General features: G+C 42.6%; 1 protein-coding gene and 1 pseudogene across 2 annotated transcripts; one reads left to right on the top strand and one right to left on the bottom strand.

Annotated features, from left to right (window-relative positions):
* Positions 1-406: 406 nt before the first annotated feature.
* Positions 407-3,029, top strand: LOC120684427 (annotated as a pseudogene).
* A 656-nt stretch (positions 3,030-3,685) lies between these two features.
* LOC120684424 (disease resistance protein RGA4-like) lies at positions 3,686-8,765 on the bottom strand. 2 transcript variants are annotated; one of them, XM_039966289.1, is made up of 3 exons: positions 8,620-8,765; positions 6,582-7,404; positions 3,686-6,208 (listed from the first exon to the last, which is right to left on the bottom strand). In XM_039966289.1, the coding sequence occupies exons 2-3, from the start codon at positions 7,349-7,351 to the stop codon at positions 4,945-4,947; spliced, it is 2,034 nt and encodes a 677-aa protein (XP_039822223.1). In that variant the 5' UTR covers positions 7,352-7,404; positions 8,620-8,765; the 3' UTR covers positions 3,686-4,944. The 2 variants fall into 2 exon arrangements, with proteins under 2 accessions (XP_039822223.1, XP_039822222.1); XM_039966288.1 differs by lacking the exon at positions 8,620-8,765 and adding an exon at positions 7,751-8,582.
* Between the last annotated feature and the right edge of the window lie 231 nt (positions 8,766-8,996).

The raw sequence follows: 8,996 nt of genomic DNA, 5'->3' as shown, positions 1-8,996 counted from the left end.
GATACTGACTGAAGGTGCCCATGACATGAGCATGCACTCACCGTAGTATGCAGTCATACACTAATCTGTGAAGCGGCATGGAGGTGTGCCTTCCTTTGCTGAAGTCTCCCTTTGGGCTTCCTCTGTCTTAAGTTGTTTGCCCCTGCCTCTCTGGCTCTTCACAACTCTCGGTCTCATCCATATTGGCTTGTTCCTCAGCAAAACAAATTGAACGGTTCTGGTTTCAGTACTATCTTCCTGAGGTTCTTGAGTGTTGCTTTTGGATGCATTTTCCTCATGCCACCTGCTACTCTTCTCATTGCCACAATGCCAAAGCAATGCCCAAAGCAGGGTTATGAACTCGCCTCCGGACTGGATCTTGGATTTGTGTGCTCCAGCATTACGATTGGGGGGGGGGGGGGGGCAACGTGCACAAGAAACCAGAAGAGGATAGTAGCACTGCTTCTAACTTCCCATGGCCAAGGTTTATTTGTTGATTATCAATTTTGAAACAGAACTAAATTACTTACAAGCATCAAGGATTTCAAAACTGTACACATCAAAAAAGCTGGATTATGTAGTTGCTTGGCATATTTTCTAATTCTTTCACTGGGGAACTCCCTGGCCATGTGGGAAACCTGTCTACATAGTAAGGTGAGTTTCATGGAGGCTACAATAAGATAACAGGTGTGCTTCCATCAACCTTGGCAAACTTGAGTAGTCTTTACTTGATTGATCTTCGCAACAACCTACTCAAGGAACCAATACCAGAATGGATCACATCGATGCAGAATCTTGTGTACCTTGATGTCTCAGACAATGACATATCAGGCCCTATCCCACCACAAATTGGTATGACGAAAAGCTTAGAGAGGCTGTATCTCCAGGGAAACAAATTGTTTGGCTCTATACCCGATAGAAACATTGGCTGTGCTCAATAACAACTTGAGCTCAACAATACCGGCTAGCTTATTCCACCTGGATAAACTTGTCAAACTGTACCTTTCTAACAATTATTTTTCTGGTGCGCTACCTGCTGATGTTAGTGGGCTAAAATAGTGTACATTGTTGAGATATCTTCCAACATCTTGATTGGAAAAATTCCTGATTTATTTGGACAGCTTAGGATGCTCTCTCAGCTAGACTTAGCACACAACTCATTTGAGGGCACCATACCAGAATCGTTTCAAGAGCCGACCAACTTAGCATTACTCAGTATCTCCTCCAACAATCTCTCTGGTACCATTCCCAAGTTCCTTGCCAATTTCACCTCCTTGACAACCTTGAATCTCTCCTTCAATAAGCTAGAGGGCAAGATACCAGAGGGAGGCGTTTTCTCAAACATCACCTTGGCATCATTGATTGGGAATGCTGGCCTATGTGGTGCTCCTCGTCTAGGGTTTTCACCATGTCTTGAGAAGTCTGACTCAACTGGCAGGCGTTTGCTAAAATTTCTACTCCCTGCTACCACCATAGCATTAGTTTCTATTGCTCTCTGTGTTTACCTAATGATCAAAAGGAAACTTAAAAACAAGAGACAAATCCATGCCTCTGATGTTGGCCCAAGTGATGTCATATGCCATAGGTTACTCTCCTACCATGATCTTGTTCGCGCCACTGATAATTTTAGCGTCAATAACCTTTTGGGGACTGGGAGCTTTGGAAAAGTTTTCAAGGGCCAACTGAGCACCGGTTTGATGGTTGCAATAAAAGTTCTAGACATGCAGCTGGAACAAGCAATTAGAAGCTTCGATGCTGAGTGCCGTGTGCTACACATGGCTCGACACCGGAATGTGATAAAGATTCTAAACACCTGCTCCAACCTGGATCTTAGAATATTAGTGCTTGAGTACATATCCAATGGAAACCTGGATACGCTCCTTCATGCTGAAGGCAGAAGGCACTTGGGGTTCCTCAAGAGGCTCGATATCATGCTGGATGTGTCGATGGCGATGGAGTATCTGCACCATGAGCACCATGAGGTGGTCCTGCACTGTGACTTGAAGCCTACCAACGTGCTATTCGACGATGACATGACGGCGCATGGGTGATGACAGTTCCATGATCACTGCAACCATGCCTGGAACACTTGGGTACATGGCACCAGGTACGGGAGCATTTATTTTGTACTCTTGCTAATCCTAGTTCAAAATTTGTTATTTATGTAATACGTGTCGATCAACCTTGCTAAATCTTTGTTTTGCGAATCAATCTCTTAAGCAGAGTACGGGTCTCTTGGAAAGTCATCACGGAAGAGTGTCGTGTTCAGCTACGGAATCATGCTCCTTGAAGTCTTCACTGGGAAGAGACCCACCGATCCGATGTTTGATGGAGAACTGAGCATCAGGCAGTGGGTTCAGCAAGCATTTCCATCCAAACTTGCCTCTGTTCTGGACAAGCAACTCCTGCAGGAAGCTACTTCTTCTATCTGCGACCTGAACGATTCTCTTCTGCCAATATTTGAGATGGGCTTGCTCTGCTCAAGTGACTCGCCTGAACAAAGGATGTCAATGAGCAATGTGGTGTTGAAACTGAACAAGATAAAAAAAAAAGGATTACACCAAAATGACATTGGTAAAATTGCAGAGCGCTGGCCAGTAAATTGATGACCCTTATTTGTTTTTTTTTTTTTGTGACTTGATTACCCTTATTTGTATGCTACATCTGGTTGTCTGTTCTGTTCGCTTCTGTAGAAGGAGAGCAACATCAGCTGCCGTCCAAGACCGTGAGAACGGCAAGCTGAGTATGAACACGGTGCAGCAAGATGCTATGTTAGCCAAGGACCCGATCGATGACAAGGAGGATGAAGAAAACCACTTGGAGATTCTGGCTGGGGACTGGGTGGGGATTAAATTACTTTGTGCATAGGATGGTTATGATATTCTGGCATCTTCAACTGTTATGTGTTTCAGGAGAAGGCTATTACTGTGTGATGTTGTGATTGTGGTTTGTATTCATTGTGTCTTGCAGGTTGATGTCATACTTGAAAGGTCCTGAATTTTGCATGAACTTGATATGCCAGTATAAATTAAATATGCATCCCACTGTGAGAGACTTGGGTTGGCAGGTTCCCAATGTTTAGCAGAACTAAGCAATTAGGCATCTAGGAGTACAACTGAGCAATTAAGCAATTAGGCTTAATCAATGTTTAGCAGAATTTTGCATGAACTTGATGTTCTAGTATAAATTAACTATGCATCTCACCGTGAGAGAAACTTCTTTCTATTACTAATTGGAGGCTGCTTTGAAACCTTCACATGAAGTCAAGTAGGGTCCTAGGTGGATACTCTAAAAATAGAAAAATTCTAGAAATTCTCACAAACATAAAAAATATTCGGCCATCAGTACGACAACATTGATTCTAATAGTTATTGGATCTGTTATCTATCCTAATAAATTACCCACATCTGCCATTATAAAAAATTAAAGTAACCCCAACTCTTCGTGTAAATTACCCACCTATGCCATTAAAAAATAATGCAAATAACCCCATAATTTGCATATAAATTATCTAATTACACAAATCTGGACCAATTTTGACAATACCAGTGGTATCTCTATTTTCAGTCTGCTTTCTTTTTGAAAAAGATCATTTGATAGGCCAGCCTCAAAAGTCATCACAGAACAGGGACAAACGGCAAATTCATTTTAAAAAAGAGAGGGGGGGGGGATAAATCAAAGTGAGAAAAAAGGGGCGAAGTCATAGTTGGAGTTTAAGAAAGGGCATATATTCAATTGTCCCAAAAGATTAAGAAGACACTGTGCCCATCCCAGCAATGGGCAAGCCAGTTGGAGCAACACAAGCCACTGGCTGTCCCTTGTTGAAAGCAAATTTCGGCTCGTCCGGTGGCATTTGGATGCCAGTTTTTTGTACCCGTCCCTCTGACAGAGCAAAACATTCTGTAATCTCATTTTCAGTTGCCCCTTTGGGTGGATCAGCTCTTTTGAGCAGAACTTTTGGCCTGTTCTGATGTTCCTTGACTGCCTGTACCCAATTTTCTTTAACACCAGAGTTGAGTTCATCATAAAGAACTACTTCCCTCAGACGTGTAAAGCCTTTGATCTGAACAATGCACTGGTCATCCAGATTTTCGCAGAGCAGATGAAGTGATATGAGATGTGGCAAAGCACCATATTCAACCTTCGGAAATGTTGGATGTTTCACCACAAAACACAAGCAGAGCAGGTTTGGCAATGCCCTGTCCCTAAAGGTGATCTCTTCAAGTTCATCTGCAATCAGCTTCAGGTACAGCAGGTCTTTCAAATTACCTAAAGCTGTTAGAAGATCATGTTGTCCTTAGCACACAATAACCAGGTGAGCAACCTGCTCACCTTCCTCTCCCTCTCCTTGACTCCAAGGTAGAAGAAGAGCTGAGCTCCTCTGCACACACACACACACACACAGCTCTCTGCGTTGGCTGAGAGTTAGAGACTGGAATGTGGCAAACTGAACTGCCTTTTCTCATTGCATTGCACTCATATTTATACACCATTTGCTACCTACTCTAAGGTGCTAATAACTTCTATCATTATCTGAATATTAGTGGCCTAGAGCCACAAGTCAACAAAGGCTGCAAGTCAACAAAAGCTGCTAGCAAACTGCAAACTTGCCTTGCTAGCAAACTGCAGACTTGCCTTGACTTAAACAGATAAGGGACAGCTGCAGATTAAGTCCTACAGATCAGCTGTCAATCTAGTTGATTGAAGGCATAATTCCCTGAGTCGACGAAGTGCTGTGACAAACTCAGGCAATTTTGGTAGGTTACCCTGTAATTTCAACGACCTAAGATAGCAGGGAGCTTCCAAGCCTTCTACCAAGTCTTCGGAGCATCCTTCAAAATGGACTGACAAAGAACGAGGGTCATCCGCTGGGTCCTTTACATCATGAATGAACTTCTGTATGGCCTTCTTAACATTAGTCAAGCTACTACTTGTTGCGGATGACTCGCACCAGATCTTCATCTTTCATAATTTATTCATATGAACCATAAGCTCTGCAAATCCTTCACTTTCGTCGACAAGAAATCCTGATAACGTCTGTAACTTGCATTGTCCTGAAGAAAGAAACTTGTGCAGTTTACTTTGCACTACTTTATTTGGAAGCTTGAACTTTCTAAAGAGATGGATTAAATTGGGCAGCTGGATTACTTCTAGAGGTAGGATCTTTACATATGTTCTCCTTAGATCAAGTGTCTCCAAAAGTTTCAGCTTTTTTATCTCCTTGGTAAGGCATGTAACCTTGCCCCCTAGGCTTAGATATTTTATAAGTAATAGATTGCATATTTCTTTGAGATGATCATTTTGCAAGTCAGTACATTGTTCAAGATCCAAGACTCTCAGTAACTGGTACTTTTTAAAATCCAAAATAGCTTTACCTGCCTCCCCAATGACTGTTAGAGATCTTACTAGGGATAGATCAAATTCCAGATTGGTGGAATCTGAAATACTGCTGTCATGGAGAGAAAGGCGACGAGCATGTTTGGGTTGGAGCTTTCCATCATCAAACAAAGCAATGATGTTCTCGGAGAGAGACTTGCGCACAACGTACTCATGCATCATGCCATAAGTTTTGCATGTTTTCACCTTCAAGTTGTTGCTTACATCAACAGACTGGATGATGTTGCGGTCCATGAGCTCCCTGAAACTTTGAGCAGCTGGATCGCTGCATAAAGTTGATGGTACCACAAATCCCTCAGCTAACCATCGCCTCATCAGCCTTTTCGTCCTGACTCGATGGTCACTGGGGAACATAGCAAAATATAGCAAGCAAGCCTTGAGTTCATGGGTCGGAAGGCTGGTGTAGTCATGGGTCAGCACCTGATGCATTCTCTTTAAGGCATCGTCGCTGTCCAAATGACAACGTACATCCTTGCAAACACCTTCCCATTCAGGTTGTTCAACTGAATTTCTACTTTGAATGAATTGGCCCACGGCAGTCAAAGCAAGTGGTTGACCATCACATTTATCCAATATTACCTTCGGATCCGACTGCGAGGAATCTGAACATTCCTGCAGACACGACTCCTTCAGTAACAGTTGCTTTGAGCATTCCTCATCAAGTCTTCTCATTTTGTGCACATAGCCATTGGTAGAGCTGCAGGTATTCGCCACTGACTGGAATTTCGTTGTTATCACTATTCTGCTGCTAATATCTTTTAGTCGCGGGAAGGCGGATTTTATACGATTCCACTGATCTGTTGATCGGATGTCATCAATTACAATGAAATACCTACATTGATTTGAATTATGGACAGAGAGACAATAATATTAGTTTCTTATTCCACAGCCACAATAATCAACGCGTGCAGGAAGATGAAGTGTTTTTTCATGATGAATTGCAATCTGCATCACATATATCAAATATACTGTCTGTCCAGTAAAAAAAATAAATACATGCTACTTATTTTAGGTATGGATAATACATACATACTTGTTCTAATATGCTTGTACACACAAAAAAAATTATCTGTTGCTGACATAGATGAACAAATCATGTTGCGCCATCTAAATTGGCAGATGTTGTGGTAGATGCATCCGGTATGGGCATAGCATGACAAATATAAAATGAAAAATAACAGACAAAAATGTACAAATTTTGTTACCTCTTGGTCTCTAGACAGTTCCTGAGATCAATGCTAAGCTGGCGGGCATCAGAGTTAACCAGTGGTGGCTCATGCACTTGCCGGAGAATCTCCATTAACAGTGCCTCCGGATTCCGTTGCCCAGCGGAAACCCATGCTCTTTTCTCAAATCGTCTGCCCACCTCACTGTCATACAACTGTTGGGCAAGAACAGTCTTCCCCAATCCACAAAACCCAACGATAGAGAACACGTTCAGCTGGTTCCGTTGATCCTTCCCCTCCGCCAAGTGCTCCAAAAGCTCTTTCAGAGGTGGATCGATGCCGACCAGATCTTCTCGAGCGATGAGACGATCCGAGGACGATGGAGGTAGCTCAGGATGGGACGGACAGGGCACTGGGTATCTCTCCTTGCGCTGGTGGGCTTCCTGCAACCTTCTCTTGAGTCTCTTCATCTCCTCGTCTAACTGCAAACGGGTTCTTATCCTGTTCCCAGGTGTGTAGTTTATATGGTACCATGGTTGCTGTTCCTTGGAGGCACGATACATGATGCAATCTATGCAGTCCTCCATTTCTTGAGCCAATTGGTGCAATTCTTTGACCTTAAAATGCAATGTGAGATCATCCTTCCCTGCGAGCTGCTCATCAATGGCACTCGTGATCATAGGAAGCTCTTCCATCAGGAAATGAACATCCTCTTCAAAGCCCTTGTACAGCTTGTATTTCTCCTCAGCTAACACAAACAACCTCGCCACGAGTTTCTTTACAAATGCACTCAACAGGCCCGCATCCATTGATCGCCTGTTCGTTCGTGGTTTCCCCACAATCAGATGCAGAGCTCTGATGGCTGTGGGAAGGATGGAAGAGTTAGCATGCACACAGATTCACTAGCGGGAAGGATGGAAATGTTAGTTGCCCCTGTACACTTTCAGTTAATATTACCATCATGCATATAATTTTTCCACAGAGATTAAGAAAGTTCTAATTTGCATATGAAGTTTATATTTCCGGTGATGAATACCGAAGAAAAAGAGAGGTTTTTTCTTTCAGCTAAGCTTTTTGGGGCCCGGGTGGGGAATGTAGTTCATGGTTGGGAGATTGAAAGCTGAGGAAACCCTACTGAAATACAATGGCCAATTTTGTTCAAGAACATAAACACAATGATTTCGTCGAGATGTATCTGTATCATGTACCAGAGTGGAGCCAAAAATGCATGAATGTCGATGCTTGTGTTCCGGCTTGATGGGTGCTGGAGTTCTTAAGTGCAGCCTGTGTTACTGTTCTAATTCACAATAATACAGACATAGTTTGCTTGAGGATACATGGTCAGGGAATTGCTGCAGCACAGTGCACCCATCCTGGCGAAGCTAGGCCGAGTTCTGACGGTTTGAACAAGGTTATTGACTCAGGCAGATCATGAATACATTTTGATGTTCTGCATAGGAGAGGCACCTAATGGAAAAGATGCAAACTAAAAAACAAAAACACAAATAGATTGACAACAAAACGAAAAAACCAACACAAGCCTTAATGCTAAAAAGGAAATGACACCGAAATGCAAATTAAACATAGTTTCTCTTCAGTGAATAAGTGAATGAGTAGGAAAGGGGAAATAGTATGAGAAAAAATCAGAGAAAAACACCATTATATTATAGCATTGCTGAATTAGAGCTTGTATATTTATATGTTAAGGAAATTTGCATTTGAGGTTGCATTTTATATTTAATACAATGCAAATGCAGATCTAGCCATCCTCAAAGAAGACTGAGCTTGACCTGAGCCAGATCTCGGCTCTGGCATGATCTTCTTGCTATGATTGTTTGGGATCTTGATATAACTAAGATATAGAGGACAGAGCAGTTTGCGGAATTCTCGAGATCTTTAAGAATGGGTAGTAGGACCAAAAAACCAAATCGAATTTAGAAAAAAAAATCTTTGTACGTTCTTCCTCAAAGCAGTAACAGAATCCAAGGCTTATGAACTGATTTACCCCAGAGGGCGGCTAGACGGCACCTCATGTTTAGTCGAGCATAATCGATTGCAAGCAGAAGGAAGAACGTACCTGCTTGACGCGGTCAGCTCCAGGGTAGCTTCAGCTCAGCGATGAGGCCGTGTGGGAAGGGACGACTCTCAGTATAGGAGCCTCAGAGGTCAGAGCTCTTTGGTTCTCTTCTACGAACCTTTCTTCGTTCTCCCCCCTATATTTTTACTGAGTCCCTCTTTTGTCCGTTTCCATTCCATGTGTAGTATGTTTTTTTCCCTTTATTTAAATCTTTTGTCAAATCTTGCTTCTCTGTCCTCCACTGTCTATTCTCTAAAAAAATTCTTATTTTTTTATTATGTACACTTGCATCCGGCCTGTGGTCTGTGGTCAACGCCAAGGAGCATCCGGCCCGAGCCTTGTTTGGAAGTGTAAGAATTCTAGCGTGCACATTTTCC

This window comes from Panicum virgatum, chromosome 8N, assembly GCF_016808335.1.
Source record: "Panicum virgatum strain AP13 chromosome 8N, P.virgatum_v5, whole genome shotgun sequence".
Taxonomy (NCBI): Eukaryota; Viridiplantae; Streptophyta; class Magnoliopsida; order Poales; family Poaceae; genus Panicum; species Panicum virgatum.
The sequence above is the reverse complement of the archived record's forward strand: the minus strand, read 5'-3'. Positions and strand labels throughout refer to the sequence as shown.

Coding starts and splice junctions, on each gene's coding strand:
- LOC120684424 (XM_039966288.1), bottom strand. CDS start 7,772: ATGCATTTTTGGCTCCACTCTG. Junction 7,405..7,750: donor GCATTTTTGGCTCCACTCTG/GTACATGATACA, acceptor TCCTTCCCACAG/CCATCAGAGCTCTGCATCTG. Junction 6,209..6,581: donor AACTGTCTAGAGACCAAGAG/GTAACAAAATTT, acceptor AAATCAATGTAG/GTATTTCATTGTAATTGATG.